Here is an 18,442-nt window from a genome sequence, read left to right as displayed (position 1 = left end):
GCTATTGATTTCAGTCTTTCAATCAACAGTTAAAATTTCACAGGCCTGACAGGGAGAATGTCCAGCCCTGCTCAGTCCAGTTGAAGTATGAGAGAGAATAAAAGAGTTCCAATCTTCCCAGGAGAGATTTAACATGTACAGGTCTGGCTGGAGTGAATGCTTGCAGCATTTAAATCAAGAGTTGAACCTTCGCAGAATTGGCTGGAGGCTGCTTTTGCTGCTCTACAAGGCTGTACAGAACTGAAAGAAAATAGAGATTGCCTACTGCTCCAGAAAATTCTGAAAGGCACCACCAATCTCAATTGAGAATAGAAGATGTTGTGGAATTTGAAAAGAGCACACTGGCAGCTCACCAAGTCCATCAAAATTACATCATGGGCTATGCCACAGAACATTCTCAATCAAGAGGTCTGGCTGGTCAATCCAAATAGCAGCTTGCAGCGGGGGGGGGGGTTCCACTAATGTCTGTAATGTTGCAGGACAGGAATTTAAAAAGAGAAACACGGAACAGGCAAGGATTTAACAAGTTCCTTGCACCATCTAATGTCAGACGCTTTTAGAGAAAAAAACTGAAAATACTAAAAATACTGCGAGGCAGGAACTTCTGTGGAGAGAGAAACAGGTTAATGGGTGGAATTCCCCCCCAAAATGACTAGGTGTCATTTTGGGCATGAGAATTGGTCCGAATCACACTAGCTGTTCCGGCACATTTTGGAGAGAGCTGTGATTTGCACCGGCATTGAGAGGGGAGGGGCCTAAACATTCCTCAGAGATCAGGGCACCCTTTTTAAAGGGCGCCAATCTCAGAATAATGCTACAGGTACCCCCCCCCTTTTTCTGGCTAACATCAGGCAGACCCCTCCCAACCAGCAGCATCAGACCACACCTCCCATCGCCCGCAGCAGGCCCCCTACCCCCAGGTGATTGACACCCACTATAGGGTCACCAAATGCCCTTTCCCCCTCATGCTCCGCCCTCTCATGTCCCGGCCCCTTCAGGCCCCGACGCTGGTCAGTGCTCCAGAATCCTAACAGTGCCAACCAGATTGGCACTGCCAGGTTGGTACTGCCAGGGTGTCAGGGGGCACTCACCATGCTCCCAGCGCCCGGGGGCTATAATAGCCTCCAAGTCCCTTGGAGACCAGTAGTGATTAACGCCGGCCTCACGTTACTCTAAGGGGTGGGAGAATTGCAGGAGCCGGGAGAATCTGGCTTAAGCAGATGCTGCATATTTAACTGAAGATTACACCTCTCAGATCTTCAGTGCAGACTCGATGGGCCGATTGGCCTGCTCCTGCCCTGTAGAGATTCTCTGGCTCTATGTAGTAGGATTGCACTTTTCAGATTTGTTATCGTTTCCGAGCCAGTCTTAGTTTAAAAACACAGCAGCTACTCTTTGTACTGCAAGAGGCCTTTGAAAATCACTAATTGCCTTTTGAAGAGGTTTGGAGTGAGGGGTTGGCACAAGTTTAACAGTGCAGTTGATATGTGCAGACTGCAGAATTGCACAAGTGAGGGTGGGGTAGGACAGGCTCTGTTTCTGTGTTGCTAGATCCTTGACTCCTAGTAACCCACCAGTGTTTGAAATACCAATGGAGGGTGAGTTGACGCAGAAGGAGAGCTGAAACTCACTGCGTCCGAGCCCAGCTGCAGAATAATCTCTCTCTGTGAGAGGATCCCAGTTAAGTTCCAGCAGGATGGATCTTTCCTCAGTCTCCAGGCTGCTTCCTCTACTTCTTATTTTTTGGGGTCAGTAATCATAATTTGAATTTGCTTCACTGTTTCTCATATTACTGATGACAGACTCAGACCTGATGGTGACACTTTGTGAATCAACATGAAAGATCTGAAGAGTGCAATATTCTCTAGTTAGTTTAGATGTTTATAATCAGGATCTTTATTGAGAACTCTTTGTAAATAGGTGTATGAGTGACTTTGTCTATAAATGTGTGTTAACATTTGTATTTGCATGCGTACGGTCATGTGTGTGAGTGTGTTAATGTCTGTGAGTACGTTAGTGTGTGTGTTGGGTGTGCGGGTGTGTAGTGCTTGTGAGTGCATTAGTGTGTGCAAGTGCAGTGTTAGTGTGTGTGACTGGGGTGTTAGTGTCTGTGAGTGCGTTAGTGTGTGCAAGTGCGGTGCTGGTGTGTGTGAGTGCGGTGTTAGTGTCTGTGACTGTGTTAGTGTCTGAGAGTGCGTTAGTGTGTGCAAGTGTGCTGTTAGTGTGTGCGGTGTTAGTATGTGTGAGTGTGTTAGTGACTGAGAGTGCGTTAGTGTGTGCAAGTGCGCTGTTAGTGTGTGCGGTGTTAGTATGTGTGAGTGTGTTAGAGACTGAGAGTGCGTTAGTGAGTGCAAGTGCGCTGTTAGTGTGTGCGGTGTTAGTATGTGTGAGTGTGTTAGTGACTGAGAGTGCGTTAGTGCGTGCGAGTATGCTGTTAGTGTGTGCGAGTGCGGTGTTAGTGTGTGCGAGTGCGGTGTTAGTGTCTGTGAATGTGTGAGTGTCTGAGAGTGCGTTAATGTGTGCGAGTGCGGTGTTAATGAGTGTGAGTGCGGTGTTAGTGTCTGTGAATGTGTTAGTGTCTGAGAGTGCGTTAGTGTCTGAGAGTGCATTAGTGTGTGCAAGTGCGGTGTTAATGTGTGTGAATGTGTTAGTGTCTGAGAGTGCGTTAGTGTCTGAGAGTGCGCTGTTAGTGTGTGCGAGTGCGGTGCTGGTGTGTGTGAGTGCGGTGTTAGTGTCTGTTAGTGTCTGAGAGTGTGTTAGTGTGTGCAAGTGCGCTGTTAGTGTGTGCGGTGTTAGTATGTGTGAGTGTGTTAGTGATTGAGAGTGCGTTAGTGTGTGCGAGTGTGCTGTTAGTGTGTGCGAGTGCGGTGTTAATGTGTGTGAGTGCGGTGTTAGTGTCTGTGAATATGTTAATGTCTGAGAGTGCATTAGTGTGCGCAAGTGCGGTGTTAATGTGTGTGAGTGCGGTGTTAGTGTGTGTGAATGTGTTAGTGTCTGAGAGTGCGTTAGTGTGTGCGAGTGCGGTATTCGTGTCTGAGAGTGCGTTAGTGTCTGAGAGTGCGTTAGTGTGTGCGAGTGCGCTGTTAGTGTGTGTGAGTGCGGTGTTAGTGTCTGTGAATGTGTTAGTGTCTGAGAGTGCGGTGTTAATGTGTGTGTGTGTGGTGTTCGTGTCTGAGAGTGCGTTAGTGTCTGAGAGTGCGTTAGTGTGTGCGAGTGCGGTGTTAATGTGTGTGAGTGCGGTGTTAGTGTCTGTGAATGTGTTAGTGTCTGAGAATGCGTTAGTGTGTGCAAGTGCGGTGTTAATGTGTGTGAGTGAGGTGTTAATGTGTGTGAGTGCGGTGTTAGTGTCTGAGAGTGCGTTAGTGTGTGCAAGTGCGCTGTTAGTGTGTGCGAGTGCGATGTTGATGTGTGTGAATGTGTTAATGTGTGTGAGTGCGGTGTTAATGTGTGTGAGTGCGGTGTTAATGTGTGTGAGTGCGGTGTTAATGTGTATGAGTGTGGTGTTAGTGTCTAAGAGTGCGTTAGTGTCTGAGAGTGCGTTAGTGTGTGTGAGTGCACTGTTAGTGTGTGCGAGTGCAGTGTTAGTGTCTGAGAGTGCGTTAGTGTGTGCTAGTGCACTGTTAGTGTGTGTGAGTGCCATGTTAATGTGTGTGAGTGCGGTGTTAGTGTCTGTGAATGTGTTAGTGTCTGAGAGTGCGTTAGTGGGTGCAAGTGCGCTGTTACTGTGTGCGAGTGCGGTGTCAATGTGTGTGAGTGCGATGTTAGTGTCTGAGAGTTCGTTAGTGTCTGAGAGTGCATTAGTGTGTGCGAGTGTGCTGTTAGTGTGTGCGATTGCGGTGTTAGTGTTTGTTAATGTGTTTTTGTCTGAGAGTGCGTTAGTGTGTGCAAGTGCGCTGTTAGTGAGTGTGAGTGCACTGTTAGTGTGTGCGAGTGCGGTGTTAATGTGTGTGAGTGCGGTGTTAGTGTCTGTGAATGTGTTTGTGTCTGTGAGTGTATTAGTGTGTGCAAGTGCGCTGTTAGAGTGTGCGAGTGCGGTGTTAATGTGTGTGAATGTGTTAGTGTCTGAGAGTGCGTTAGTGTGTGCAAGTGCGCTGTTAGTGTGTGTGAGTGCGGTAATAATGTGTGTGAGTGCGGTTTTAGTGTCTGAGAGTGCGTTAGTGTGTGCAAGAGCGCTGTTACTGTGTGTGAGTGCACTGTTAGTGTGTGCGAGTGCGGTGTTAGAGTCTGTGAATGTGTTAGTGTCTGAGAGTGCGTTAATGTGTGCGAGTGCGGTGTTAATGAGTATGAGTGCGGTGTTAGTGTCTGTGAATGTGTTAGTGTCTGAGAGAGCGTTAGTGTCTGAGAGTGCGTTAGTGTGTGCGAGTGTGCTGTTAGTGTGTGCGAGTGCGGTGTTAATGTGTGTGAGTGGGGTGTTAGTGTCTGTGAATATGTTAGTGTCTGAGAGTGCATTAGTGTGTGCAAGTGCGCTGTTAGTGTGTGCGGTGCGAGTGCGGTGTGAATGTCTTAGTGTCTGAGAGTGTGTTAGTGTCTGAGAGTGCGTTAGTGTGTGCGAGTGTGCTGTTATTGTGTGCAAGTGCGCTGTTAGTGTGTGCGAGTGCGGTGTTAATGTGTGTGAGTGGGGTGTTAGTGTCTGTGAATATGTTAGTGTCTGAGAGTGCATTAGTGTGTGCAAGTGCGCTGTTAGTGTGTGCGGTGCGAGTGCGGTGTGAATGTCTTAGTGTCTGAGAGTGTGTTAGTGTCTGAGAGTGCGTTAGTGTGTGCGAGTGTGCTGTTAGTGTGTGCAAGTGCGCTGTTAGTGTGTGCGAGTGCGGTGTTAATGTGTGTGAATGTGTTAGTGTCTGAGAGTGCATTAGTGTGTGCAAGTGCGCTGTTAGTGTGTGCGAGTGCGGTGTTAATGTGTGTGTGTGCGGTGTTCGTGTCTGAGAGTGCGTTAGTGTCTGAGAGTGCATTAGTGTGTGCATGTGCGGTGTTAATGTGTGTTTGTGCGGTGTTAGTGTGTGTGAATGTGTTAGTGTCTGAGAGTTCGTTAGTGTGTGCGAGTGCGTTATTCGTGTCTGAGAGTGCGTTAGTGTCTGAGAGTGCGTTAGTGTGTGTGAGTGCACTGTTAGTGTGTGCGAGTTCAGTGTTAATGTGTGTGAGTGCGGTGTTAGTGTCTGTGAAGGTGTTAGTGTCTGAGAGTGCGTTAGTGTTTGTGAGTGCACTGTCAGTGTGTGCGAGTGCGGTGTTAATGTGTGTTCGTGTCTGAGAGTGCGTTAGTGTGTGCAAGTGCGGTGTTAATGTGTGTTTGTGCTGTGTTAGTGTGTGTGAATGTGTTAGTGTCTTGTCATGATATTCAAACACACACATCATGATAGACACACCAACAGACAAATCAGAACACACAACACCACAACCAATGACAGAAAGATATAAAAGCACAGACACAACCCCTGGTGGTCAGTAAGAACGGCAGAGGAGAACCAGGACACAGCTATAGCCGGGGACACTCAGGGAGACAGCACGTGCAGAGTATCCAGAACGAATTGTATTATAAGAGTTATAATAAAATAGAGTTGTACCACATACAACTGTGTTGGCTCATCTGTGCACCAGAGCACCCAACACCACATGGTACAGGAGTGGATCGATACCTGCCGGCATACATCCAGTGTACAGAGACAACCAGCAGTGCCCAGACATGATGTACGAGCTCCCGGTTCCGCAGGCGCTCCAGTGCGACGGCGACCTCCACGAAAACTGGCGCCGATTCCGGCAAAATTTCGAATTGTTCCTGGCGGCAGCTCAACTCCAAGACCTGGATGATAAGGAAAAAATTGAATTTCTCCTCATCGTCGCCGGTGCAAGGGCAAGAGCAATGTTCAGAAGGTTCAGGTTCTTCAGGAGGCAGCAAAGGTACGATTACCAGGCAGTCATGGGCAAATTCGCCAAGTACTGTGAAGAATACGCAATCCAATGGGGACTTAAAGGTAAGAAAAGCTGCAGTACTCACCTCGTGGCTGGGATCCCGGAGCCCGAAATCCCGGGCCTGAGAAAAGGCTGGGTCGAGGTCGACGGCCATCTTGCTAAAGGTATAACGCTAGCACAGTTGCGCGAGAAGTGCGCAGAACCGGAAGTTTCGTATGCGCATGCGCAATATGGTGCGCATCCGCAGTTAAGAAAATGGCCATCGGTAAAGGAACAGCAATCTGAGCATGCGCAGTCGCTTCCTACGTGCTACATACCGAGCGTCAGGATGTCAGAGGCCCAAGACTGGATCAATTTAAAAAGGAAATGTCCCAAATCCAATTTAAAAGGGAAACGTCCCAAATCAAAAAAACAAAAATCTGTTAAAGCTGTAAAACAACCTTCCCTCACCTGGAATGACAGCGCAGTGCCGCAAATTGACCCAGGAGATGAATTTTACCTCCGAAGAACCCTCCGACAAGCAGTTACCTACGCACAAGCCGATGATTCCGACCTTGAATACTTCGATGACGATTTTTACAGTGTTTCCGGACCTCGCGAGCCCAATGATAGCTCCGTGGTCCTATACGACTATGACTCGGATGAACCTTTCGTGTTGCACATTGGCGGCCCCCATACTGAATCCGACGCAGATGCGGATTCATTTTTCGGATTTGAGGATCTTCAACCCAGCAGATATGACGTTCCAACTTATCAGTACCAGATGATGCTGCAGCCTGACATTACCAGACAGGGAGCGGTGCAAGCACACGGAGAGTGCCCTGCTGCCACACAGAGCGTGGTCCACGTCCTGCTCAACGTTCCCGACTCTATGAAAGAAGACATGCAAGACTCCAGAGTGCAGTCCTCGCATGAACCAGAAGTGACTCCAGTGTCACAAGCTTCCACAGCAAGCTCGTGGACAGCCTCCACGATAGAAGTAACGCAAGACTCCAGAGCGCAGTCCTTGCACGAACAAGAAGTGACTCCAGTGTCACAAGCCTCCACAGAGAGCTCGTGGACGGACTCCACGATGGAAGGAACGCAAGACTCCAGAGCGCAGTCCTTGCAGGAACAAGACCATGAGGGTCTAGCAACCTCTCCTGACCAACCAGCGGCAGACGATGCAAGTCTGCCATGCTCCCGTGAACAGCAAGAAGGCTATAACAGCCTACCATGCTCCACTACACAGCAGCATGACCATGACGGTCTCTCATGCTACAATAAAGGGCACAGCGCTGAAGACTGTTCAAGCCCAACTGAAGACAAGCCAAAGGAATCGCCTCGTCCAAGCCCGAAGAAAAAAGGTTTATGCGCTGACCTTCAGGATCATTGTAGCCGAACAGAGATTAATAATGCAGCACGGCCACAGAAGGATGCTGAGGATTTCCTAACGAAATTAATTGTATGTTTAACTTGCAAGGAGCAGACTGAGAATTGCCAATGTTTTAGTACGGATCGAAAAAATGGACAAGACATTGATCCTCAGGTAATGGAAATAACACAACCTGACTCATATCCACAGCAGGGACAAATGTCTCCCTTCAACACAATGCCGCAAAATCCCAACTTCGGAGACCAGCAGTTAGTCAGTAATGACTCTTCAAACCTGGAAGGGAACATTAATTGCATTGAACCTATACACACTCCACTGATTATTGAGCAGAACATTGGAGCAAGAATCCTGAGGACACCGACATCGAGTAGCCAGATAACGAATTTAACACCCACAGCAGTTTCAAGTGAACCAAGTGTGCTTTCCACTAATGATGAAGATGCAGATAAGGTCGAACCGATTATCCATTGTACCACACTAACCCCAGTGCTCAAGCAGTTATGTATGGGGAGTATGATGTGGGCAATTGAGAACAGTAAAAAAGAGACTGTGACCATGCCAGTCCCAGCAAAATCAGACCCAGAGACCATGAAGGCATGTACATCAAACAAAGTTACATATGAGGTACCTGAGAAGAAAAGTGAAACGGAATGTTCTTTGGAAAATGGTACAATGTCGATAGAAACAGTGGATACTATATTCGAGACCATACATATGGGAGAATTTGGGGGTAATAAACAAGGTTCTGCAATGTCTGGGGGAAGATTTAAAGTTCCAAAGAAGAAAAGCCCAAATGAAGGACAATGGCAAGACAATGACAGTCCACCGACATGGTGTGCACCACCAGATGAAAACTCTGACAATTTACCCAACCCTAGTGAACAGCAAGCTGCTAATGACGATCTATCCACGGGATGTGAGACGAGTGACGACAGCATCCCACTTCCCATGCAAAAGGTGCAAGGTGACAGACCTCGCCTAGTGCGTACCAAGGCACTCAACGATCACGGTGGGACCACTGACGACTGCGGTGGCGGCGCACCGCTTCCACCCTCAATGGCTCGAGCCTCTCCACTGGTTGGTGCATTCCTGCATGTTCCGACTCCAGAAGTGCAGCTTCAGGGAATCTCGGCTGCCTCCAGTGAACCTGTTGGGACTCCGGACGGGGGGCATCGACGGAAGGCAGACCGGACTCCAGATGGGGAGCAGCCAAGCGCCGACTCTGATCTGCGCACGCCAGACCTTGCTCCGGACGGGCGGTGTCGCGGCCTCGGTGATGGCACGCTCAGGGTGACGGCAGATGCCACGGCAACAGGGAATGGATCGCGTGGCAGTCCCACTGGGTCGGTAGTGGCAACCAGCACCGGCGGTCCAAGATGGACACACCAACTCGCGCCATCGCCAGACGTTGATGCGAGCAACAATTCTCTCTCCAAGGCGACATGCTTCGACGTTTCTCTGCGGAGTCGCCCTTCCGGCACAGCAGGTGGCCGGAACCAGCGTATACGGTCTTGGCCAACTTCCACATCTGGCACAGTCATCGCCTTGCATGATATTAGTGATGGTGCTACTTCAATGGCAACGACCCATCGGCTACAAGATGCCGTCCACCACAAACATAAAAAGAAAACAGACTCCACCTTGTTCCTGGCATGCAGGGCGGATGGATTGGTGCGTAGGCGCAATCAGCGGGCTCTGTGCCGCCTTCCACGCTCGCAACTGAACCGTACGCACACGCCGGATCCTCCACTGGTTCCCAAGGATGACTTCGTGGAGATGCCACGGATCATGCCCCTTCCATCGCCACCAGAACCAAACCACAGCCAGGGCACCACTAACAAAGATGTTGAATGTCATATTTGCAAGAATGAAAAAGACCAAGCACTGCAGAAAGTACAACAAATGGAAAAGTAGAGACTTCGGCAACAGCATCACCTCCAACAGTCCAAGGTGAACCAGTGTGACCCCAAATCTCCACAGCTGAACCGGCTTGAGGACCAGCCCATTCTTGAGGCGGTCACCCACTAGACTGGACTTATAACACTGTTAATACGTTCAAAAAGTCAAACACTTCTGTATTATAACCTGTTGCTGTTTATTGTTCCAGATATCGTCTGACCGGACCAATGTTCAAGTTTTTTTTTTCTCTCGCATCCAAGTTTTGTTATGGTACAACCTTGTTAGTGTGACGCACCCGACATCGCCCCATGTAAATAGTTACGTCATAAACACACGCTGTACACAACACAAACGCACACTCTTAGATGCACTCACGACACAATTGTATTTATAACCACGTAGGCACTTGTCTTTGTAAAAAAGGGGGATGTCATGATATTCAAACACACACATCATGATAGACACACCAACAGACAAATCAGAACACACAACACCACAACCAATGACAGAAAGATATAAAAGCACAGACACAACCCCTGGTGGTCAGTAAGAACGGCAGAGGAGAACCAGGACACAGCTATAGCCGGGGACACTCAGGGAGACAGCACGTGCAGAGTATCCAGAACGAATTGTATTATAAGAGTTAAAATAAAATAGAGTTGTACCACATACAACTGTGTTGGCTCATCTGTGCACCAGAGCACCCAACACCACATGTCTGAGAGTGCGTTAGTGTGTGCAAGTGCGCTGTTAGTGTCTGTGAATGTGTTAGTGTCTGAGAGTGCGTTAGTGTGTGCAAGTGCGGTGTTAATGTGTGTGAATGTGTTAGTGTCTGAGAGTGCGTTAGTGTGTGCAAGTGCGGTGTTAATGTGTGTGAGTGAGGTGTTAATGTGTGTGAGTGCGGTGTTAGTGTCTGAGAGTGCATTAGTGTGTGCAAGTGTGCTGTTAGTGTCTGCGAGTGCGGTGTTAATGTGTTTGTGTGCGGTGTTCGTGTCTGAGAGTGCGTTAGTGTGTGCAAGTGTGGTGTTAATGTGTGTTTGTGCGGTGTTAGTGTGTGTGAATGTGTTAGTGTCTGAGAGTGCGTTAGTGTGTGCGAGTGCGGTGTTAATGTGTGTGAGTGCGGTGTTAATGTGGATGAGTGCGGTGTTAGTGTCTGAGAGTGCGTCAGTGTCTGAGAGTGCGTTAGTGTGTGTGAGTGCACTGTTAGTGTGTGCGAGTGCAGTGTTAGTGTCTGAGAGTGCGTTAGTGTGTGCTAGTGCACTGTTAGTGTGTGTGAGTGCCATGTTAATGTGTGTGAGTGCGGTGTTAGTGTCTGTGAATGTGTTAGTGTCTGAGAGTGCGTTAGTGGGTGCAAGTGCGCTGTTACTGTGTGCGAGTGCGGTGTCAATGTGTGTGAGTGCGGTGTTAGTGTCTGAGAGTTCGTTAGTGTCTGAGAGTGCACTGTTAGTGTGTGCGAGTGCGGTGTTAATGTGTGTGAGTGCGGTGTTAGTGTCTGTGAATGTGTTTGTGTCTGAGAGTGCATTAGTGTGTGCAAGTGCGCTGTTAGAGTGTGCGAGTGCGGTGTTGATGTGTGTGAATGTGTTAGTGTCTGAGAGTGCGTTAGTGTGTGCAAGTGCGCTGTTAGTGTGTGTGAGTGCGGTGATAATGTGTGTGAGTGCGGTTTTAGTGTCTGAGAGTGCGTTAGTGTGTGCAAGAGCGCTGTTACTGTCTGTGAGTGCACTGTTAGTGTGTGCGAGTGCGGTGTTAGAGTCAGTGAATGTGTTAGTGTCTGAGAGTGCGTTAATGTGTGCGAGTGCGGTGTTAATGAGTGTGAGTGCGGTGTTAGTGTCTGTGAATGTGTTAGTGTCTGAGAGAGCGTTAGTGTCTGAGAGTGCGTTATTGTGTGCAAGTGCGGTGTTAGTGTGTGCGAGTGCGATGTTAATGTGTGTGAATGTGTTAGTGTCTGAGAGTGCGTTAGTGTGTGCGAGTGTGCTGTTAGTGTGTGCGAGTGCGGTGTTAATGTGTGTGAGTGCGGTGTTAGTGTCTGTGAATATGTTAGTGTCTGAGAGTGCATTAGTGTGTGCAAGTGCGCTGTTAGTGTGTGCGGTGCGAGTGCGGTGTGAATATCTTAGTGTCTGAGAGTGTGTTAGTGTCTGAGAGTGCGTTAGTGTGTGCGAGTGTGCTGTTAGTGTGTGCAAGTGCGCTGTTAGTGTGTGCGAGTGCGGTGTTAATGTGTGTGAATGTGTTAGTGTCTGAGAGTGCGTTAGTGTGTGCAAGTGCGCTGTTAGTGTGTGTGAGTGCGGTGTTAATGTGTGTGAGTGCGGTGTTAGCGTCTGAGAGTGCGATAGTGTGTGCAAGTGCGCTGTTAGTGTGTGCGAGTGCGGTGTTAATGTGTGTGTGTGCGGTGTTCGTGTCTGAGAGTGCGTCAGTGTGTGCAAGTGCGGTGTTGATGTGTGTTTGTGCGGTGTTAGTGTGTGTGAATGTGTTAGTGTCTGAGAGTGCGTTAGTGTGTGTGAGTGCGGTATTCGTGTCTGAGAGTGCGTTAGTGTCTGAGAGTGCGTTAGTGTGTGCAAGTGCAGTGTTAATGTGTGTGAGTGAGGTGTTAATGTGTGTGAGTACGTTGTTAGTGTCTGAGAGTGCATTAGTGTGTGCAAGTGCGCTGTTAGTGTGTGCGAGTGCCCTGTTAATGTGTGTGAATGTGTTAGTGTCTGAGAGTGCGTTAGTGTATGCAAGTGTGCTGTTAGTGTGTGTGAGTGAGGTGTTAATGTGTGTGAGTGCGGTGTTAGTGTCGGAGAGTGCGTTAGTGTGTGCGAGTGCAGTGTTAATGGGTGTTCGTGTCTGAGAGTGCGTTAGTGTCTGAGAGTGCATTAGTGTGTGCATGTGCGGTGTTAATGTGTGTTTGTGCGGTGTTAGTGTGTGTGAATGTGTTAGTGTCTGAGAGTGCGTTAGTGTGTGCGAGTGCGTTATTCGTGTCTGAGAGTGCGTTAGTGTCTGAGAGTGCGTTAGTGTGTGCGAGTGCGGTATTCGTGTCTGAGAGTGCGTTAGTGTCTGAGAGTGCGCTGTTAGTGTGTGTGAGTGCGGTGTTAGTGTCTGTGAATGTGTTAGTAACTGAGAGTGCGTTAGTGTCTGAGAGTGCGTTAGTGTGTGCAAGTGCGGTGTTAATGTGTGTGAGTGCGGTGTTAGTGTCTGAGAGTGCGTTAGTGTGTGCGAGTGCGCTGTTAGTGTATGTGAGTGCGGTGTTACTGTCTGTGAATGTGTTAGTATCTGAGAGTGCGTTAGTGTCTGAGAGTGCGTTAGTGTGTGCAAGTGCGGTGTTAATGTGTGTGAGTGCGGTGTTAGTGTCTGAGAGTGCGTTAGTGTGTGTGAGTGCACTGTTAGTATGTGTGAGTGCGGTGTTAGTGTCTGTGAATGTGTTAGTGTCTGAGAGTTTGTGCGAGTGCGGTGTTAATGTGTGTGAGTGCGGTGTTAGTGTCTGAGAGTGCGTTAGTGTCTGAGAGTGCATTAGTGTGTGCGAGTGTGCTGTTAGTGTGTGCGATTGCGGTGTTAGTGTTTGTTAATGTGTTTGTGTCTGAGAGTGCATTAGTGTGTGCAAGTTCGCTGTTACTGTGTGTGAGTGCACTGTTAGTGTGTGCGAGTGCGGTGTTAATGTGTGCGAGTGCGGTGTTAGTGCCTGAGAGTGCGTTAGTGTGTGCAAGAGCGCTGTTACTGTGTGTGAGTGCACTGTTAGTGTGTGCAAGTGCGGTGTTAGTGTCTGTGAATGTGTTAGTGTCTGAGAGTGCGTTAGTGTGTGCAAGTGCGCTGTTAGTGTGTGCGGTGTTAGTATGTGTGAGTGTGTTATTGATTGAGAGTGCGTTAGTGTGTGCGAGTGTGCTGTTAGTGTGTGCGAGTGCGGTGTTAATGTGTGTGAGTGCGTTGTTAGTGTCTGTGAATATGTTAATGTCTGAGAGTGCGTTAGTGTGTGTGAGTGCACTGTTAGTGTGTGTGAGTGCGGTGTTAGTTTCTGTGAATGTGTTAGTGTCTGAGAGTGCGTTAGTGTGTGCGAGTGTTAATGTGTGAGAAGATGTTCGTGTCTGAGAGTGCGTTAGTGTGTGCAAGTGCGCTGTTAGTGTGTGTGAGTGCGGTGTTAATGTGTGTGAGTGCGGTGTTAGTGTCTGAGAGTGCATTAGTGTGTGCAAGTGCGCTGTTAGTGTGTGCGAGTGCGGTGTTAGTGTCTGAGAGTGCGTGAATGTGTGCAAGTGCGCTGTTAGTGTGTGCGAGTGCGGTGTTAATGTGTGTAAATGTGTTAGTGTCTGAGAGTGCGTTAGTGTGTGCAAGTGCGCTGTTAGTGTGTGTGAGTGAGGTGTTAATGTGTGTGAGTGCGGTGTTAGTGTCTGAGAGTGCGTTAGTGTGTGCAAGTGCGCTGTTAATGTGTGCGAGTGCGGTGTTAATGTGTGTGTGTGCGGTGTTCGTGTCTGAGAGTGCGTTAGTGTGTGCGAGTGCGGTATTCGTGTCTGAGAGTGCGTTAGTGTCTGAGAGTGCGTTAGTGTGTGCGAGTGCGGTGTTAATGTGTGTGAGTGCGTTGTTAGTGTCTGTGAATATGTTAATGTCTGAGAGTGCGTTAGTGTGTGTGAGTGCACTGTTAGTGTGTGCGAGTGCGGTGTTAATGTGTGTGAGTGCGGTGTTAGTGTCTGTGAATGTGTTTGTGTCTGTGAGTGTATTAGTGTGTGCAAGTGCGCTGTTAGAGTGTGCGAGTGCGGTGTTAATGTGTGTGAATGTGTTAGTGTCTGAGAGTGCGTTAGTGTGTGCAAGTGCGCTGTTAGTGTGTGTGAGTGCGGTAATAATGTGTGTGAGTGCGGTTTTAGTGTCTGAGAGTGCGTTAGTGTGTGCAAGAGCGCTGTTACTGTGTGTGAGTGCACTGTTAGTGTGTGCGAGTGCGGTGTTAGAGTCTGTGAATGTGTTAGTGTCTGAGAGTGCGTTAATGTGTGCGAGTGCGGTGTTAATGAGTATGAGTGCGGTGTTAGTGTCTGTGAATGTGTTAGTGTCTGAGAGAGCGTTAGTGTCTGAGAGTGCGTTAGTGTGTGCGAGTGTGCTGTTAGTGTGTGCGAGTGCGGTGTTAATGTGTGTGAGTGGGGTGTTAGTGTCTGTGAATATGTTAGTGTCTGAGAGTGCATTAGTGTGTGCAAGTGCGCTGTTAGTGTGTGCGGTGCGAGTGCGGTGTGAATGTCTTAGTGTCTGAGAGTGTGTTAGTGTCTGAGAGTGCGTTAGTGTGTGCGAGTGTGCTGTTATTGTGTGCAAGTGCGCTGTTAGTGTGTGCGAGTGCGGTGTTAATGTGTGTGAGTGGGGTGTTAGTGTCTGTGAATATGTTAGTGTCTGAGAGTGCATTAGTGTGTGCAAGTGCGCTGTTAGTGTGTGCGGTGCGAGTGCGGTGTGAATGTCTTAGTGTCTGAGAGTGTGTTAGTGTCTGAGAGTGCGTTAGTGTGTGCGAGTGTGCTGTTAGTGTGTGCAAGTGCGCTGTTAGTGTGTGCGAGTGCGGTGTTAATGTGTGTGAATGTGTTAGTGTCTGAGAGTGCATTAGTGTGTGCAAGTGCGCTGTTAGTGTGTGCGAGTGCGGTGTTAATGTGTGTGTGTGCGGTGTTCGTGTCTGAGAGTGCGTTAGTGTCTGAGAGTGCATTAGTGTGTGCATGTGCGGTGTTAATGTGTGTTTGTGCGGTGTTAGTGTGTGTGAATGTGTTAGTGTCTGAGAGTTCGTTAGTGTGTGCGAGTGCGTTATTCGTGTCTGAGAGTGCGTTAGTGTCTGAGAGTGCGTTAGTGTGTGTGAGTGCACTGTTAGTGTGTGCGAGTTCAGTGTTAATGTGTGTGAGTGCGGTGTTAGTGTCTGTGAAGGTGTTAGTGTCTGAGAGTGCGTTAGTGTTTGTGAGTGCACTGTCAGTGTGTGCGAGTGCGGTGTTAATGTGTGTTCGTGTCTGAGAGTGCGTTAGTGTGTGCAAGTGCGGTGTTAATGTGTGTTTGTGCTGTGTTAGTGTGTGTGAATGTGTTAGTGTCTTGTCATGATATTCAAACACACACATCATGATAGACACACCAACAGACAAATCAGAACACACAACACCACAACCAATGACAGAAAGATATAAAAGCACAGACACAACCCCTGGTGGTCAGTAAGAACGGCAGAGGAGAACCAGGACACAGCTATAGCCGGGGACACTCAGGGAGACAGCACGTGCAGAGTATCCAGAACGAATTGTATTATAAGAGTTATAATAAAATAGAGTTGTACCACATACAACTGTGTTGGCTCATCTGTGCACCAGAGCACCCAACACCACATGGTACAGGAGTGGATCGATACCTGCCGGCATACATCCAGTGTACAGAGACAACCAGCAGTGCCCAGACATGATGTACGAGCTCCCGGTTCCGCAGGCGCTCCAGTGCGACGGCGACCTCCACGAAAACTGGCGCCGATTCCGGCAAAATTTCGAATTGTTCCTGGCGGCAGCTCAACTCCAAGACCTGGATGATAAGGAAAAAATTGAATTTCTCCTCATCGTCGCCGGTGCAAGGGCAAGAGCAATGTTCAGAAGGTTCAGGTTCTTCAGGAGGCAGCAAAGGTACGATTACCAGGCAGTCATGGGCAAATTCGCCAAGTACTGTGAAGAATACGCAATCCAATGGGGACTTAAAGGTAAGAAAAGCTGCAGTACTCACCTCGTGGCTGGGATCCCGGAGCCCGAAATCCCGGGCCTGAGAAAAGGCTGGGTCGAGGTCGACGGCCATCTTGCTAAAGGTATAACGCTAGCACAGTTGCGCGAGAAGTGCGCAGAACCGGAAGTTTCGTATGCGCATGCGCAATATGGTGCGCATCCGCAGTTAAGAAAATGGCCATCGGTAAAGGAACAGCAATCTGAGCATGCGCAGTCGCTTCCTACGTGCTACATACCGAGCGTCAGGATGTCAGAGGCCCAAGACTGGATCAATTTAAAAAGGAAATGTCCCAAATCCAATTTAAAAGGGAAACGTCCCAAATCAAAAAAACAAAAATCTGTTAAAGCTGTAAAACAACCTTCCCTCACCTGGAATGACAGCGCAGTGCCGCAAATTGACCCAGGAGATGAATTTTACCTCCGAAGAACCCTCCGACAAGCAGTTACCTACGCACAAGCCGATGATTCCGACCTTGAATACTTCGATGACGATTTTTACAGTGTTTCCGGACCTCGCGAGCCCAATGATAGCTCCGTGGTCCTATACGACTATGACTCGGACGAACCTTTCGTGTTGCACATTGGCGGCCCCCATACTGAATCCGACGCAGATGCGGATTCATTTTTCGGATTTGAGGATCTTCAACCCAGCAGATATGACGTTCCAACTTATCAGTACCAGATGATGCTGCAGCCTGACATTACCAGACAGGGAGCGGTGCAAGCACACGGAGAGTGCCCTGCTGCCACACAGAGCGTGGTCCACGTCCCGCTCAACGTTCCCGACTCTATGAAAGAAGACATGCAAGACTCCAGAGTGCAGTCCTCGCATGAACCAGAAGTGACTCCAGTGTCACAAGCTTCCACAGCAAGCTCGTGGACAGCCTCCACGATAGAAGTAACGCAAGACTCCAGAGCGCAGTCCTTGCACGAACAAGAAGTGACTCCAGTGTCACAAGCCTCCACAGAGAGCTCGTGGACGGACTCCACGATGGAAGGAACGCAAGACTCCAGAGCGCAGTCCTTGCAGGAACAAGACCATGAGGGTCTAGCAACCTCTCCTGACCAACCAGCGGCAGACGATGCAAGTCTGCCATGCTCCCGTGAACAGCAAGAAGGCTATAACAGCCTACCATGCTCCACTACACAGCAGCATGACCATGACGGTCTCTCATGCTACAATAAAGGGCACAGCGCTGAAGACTGTTCAAGCCCAACTGAAGACAAGCCAAAGGAATCGCCTCGTCCAAGCCCGAAGAAAAAAGGTTTATGCGCTGACCTTCAGGATCATTGTAGCCGAACAGAGATTAATAATGCAGCACGGCCACAGAAGGATGCTGAGGATTTCCTAACGAAATTAATTGTATGTTTAACTTGCAAGGAGCAGACTGAGAATTGCCAATGTTTTAGTACGGATCGAAAAAATGGACAAGACATTGATCCTCAGGTAATGGAAATAACACAACCTGACTCATATCCACAGCAGGGACAAATGTCTCCCTTCAACACAATGCCGCAAAATCCCAACTTCGGAGACCAGCAGTTAGTCAGTAATGACTCTTCAAACCTGGAAGGGAACATTAATTGCATTGAACCTATACACACTCCACTGATTATTGAGCAGAACATTGGAGCAAGAATCCTGAGGACACCGACATCGAGTAGCCAGATAACGAATTTAACACCCACAGCAGTTTCAAGTGAACCAAGTGTGCTTTCCACTAATGATGAAGATGCAGATAAGGTCGAACCGATTATCCATTGTACCACACTAACCCCAGTGCTCAAGCAGTTATGTATGGGGAGTATGATGTGGGCAATTGAGAACAGTAAAAAAGAGACTGTGACCATGCCAGTCCCAGCAAAATCAGACCCAGAGACCATGAAGGCATGTACATCAAACAAAGTTACATATGAGGTACCTGAGAAGAAAAGTGAAACGGAATGTTCTTTGGAAAATGGTACAATGTCGATAGAAACAGTGGATACTATATTCGAGACCATACATATGGGAGAATTTGGGGGTAATAAACAAGGTTCTGCAATGTCTGGGGGAAGATTTAAAGTTCCAAAGAAGAAAAGCCCAAATGAAGGACAATGGCAAGACAATGACAGTCCACCGACATGGTGTGCACCACCAGATGAAAACTCTGACAATTTACCCAACCCTAGTGAACAGCAAGCTGCTAATGACGATCTATCCACGGGATGTGAGACGAGTGACGACAGCATCCCACTTCCCATGCAAAAGGTGCAAGGTGACAGACCTCGCCTAGTGCGTACCAAGGCACTCAACGATCACGGTGGGACCACTGACGACTGCGGTGGCGGCGCACCGCTTCCACCCTCAATGGCTCGAGCCTCTCCACTGGTTGGTGCATTCCTGCATGTTCCGACTCCAGAAGTGCAGCTTCAGGGAATCTCGGCTGCCTCCAGTGAACCTGTTGGGACTCCGGACGGGGGGCATCGACGGAAGGCAGACCGGACTCCAGATGGGGAGCAGCCAAGCGCCGACTCTGATCTGCGCACGCCAGACCTTGCTCCGGACGGGCGGTGTCGCGGCCTCGGTGATGGCACGCTCAGGGTGACGGCAGATGCC

General features: G+C 48.9%; 1 protein-coding gene across 5 annotated transcripts in view; it reads left to right on the top strand.

The window, feature by feature from the left end:
- Positions 1 to 1,520: 1,520 nt before the first annotated feature.
- Positions 1,521 to 18,442, top strand: part of LOC140388230 (cadherin-related family member 4-like) — a 330,338-nt gene continuing 313,416 nt past the window's right edge. For 4 of the 5 annotated variants that reach the window (XM_072472043.1, XM_072472040.1, XM_072472041.1 and 1 more), the window contains exon 1: positions 1,521 to 1,748. In XM_072472043.1, the coding sequence (XP_072328144.1) occupies positions 1,697 to 1,748 (52 nt within the window). In that variant the 5' untranslated portion in view covers positions 1,521 to 1,696. The remainder of the gene's footprint in view (positions 1,749 to 18,442) is intronic. The other variant, XM_072472044.1, reaches the window with a different exon arrangement.

This window comes from Scyliorhinus torazame, chromosome 13 (assembly GCF_047496885.1).
Source record: "Scyliorhinus torazame isolate Kashiwa2021f chromosome 13, sScyTor2.1, whole genome shotgun sequence".
Taxonomy (NCBI): domain Eukaryota; kingdom Metazoa; phylum Chordata; class Chondrichthyes; order Carcharhiniformes; family Scyliorhinidae; genus Scyliorhinus; species Scyliorhinus torazame.
The sequence above is the reverse complement of the archived record's forward strand: the minus strand, read 5'-3'. Positions and strand labels throughout refer to the sequence as shown.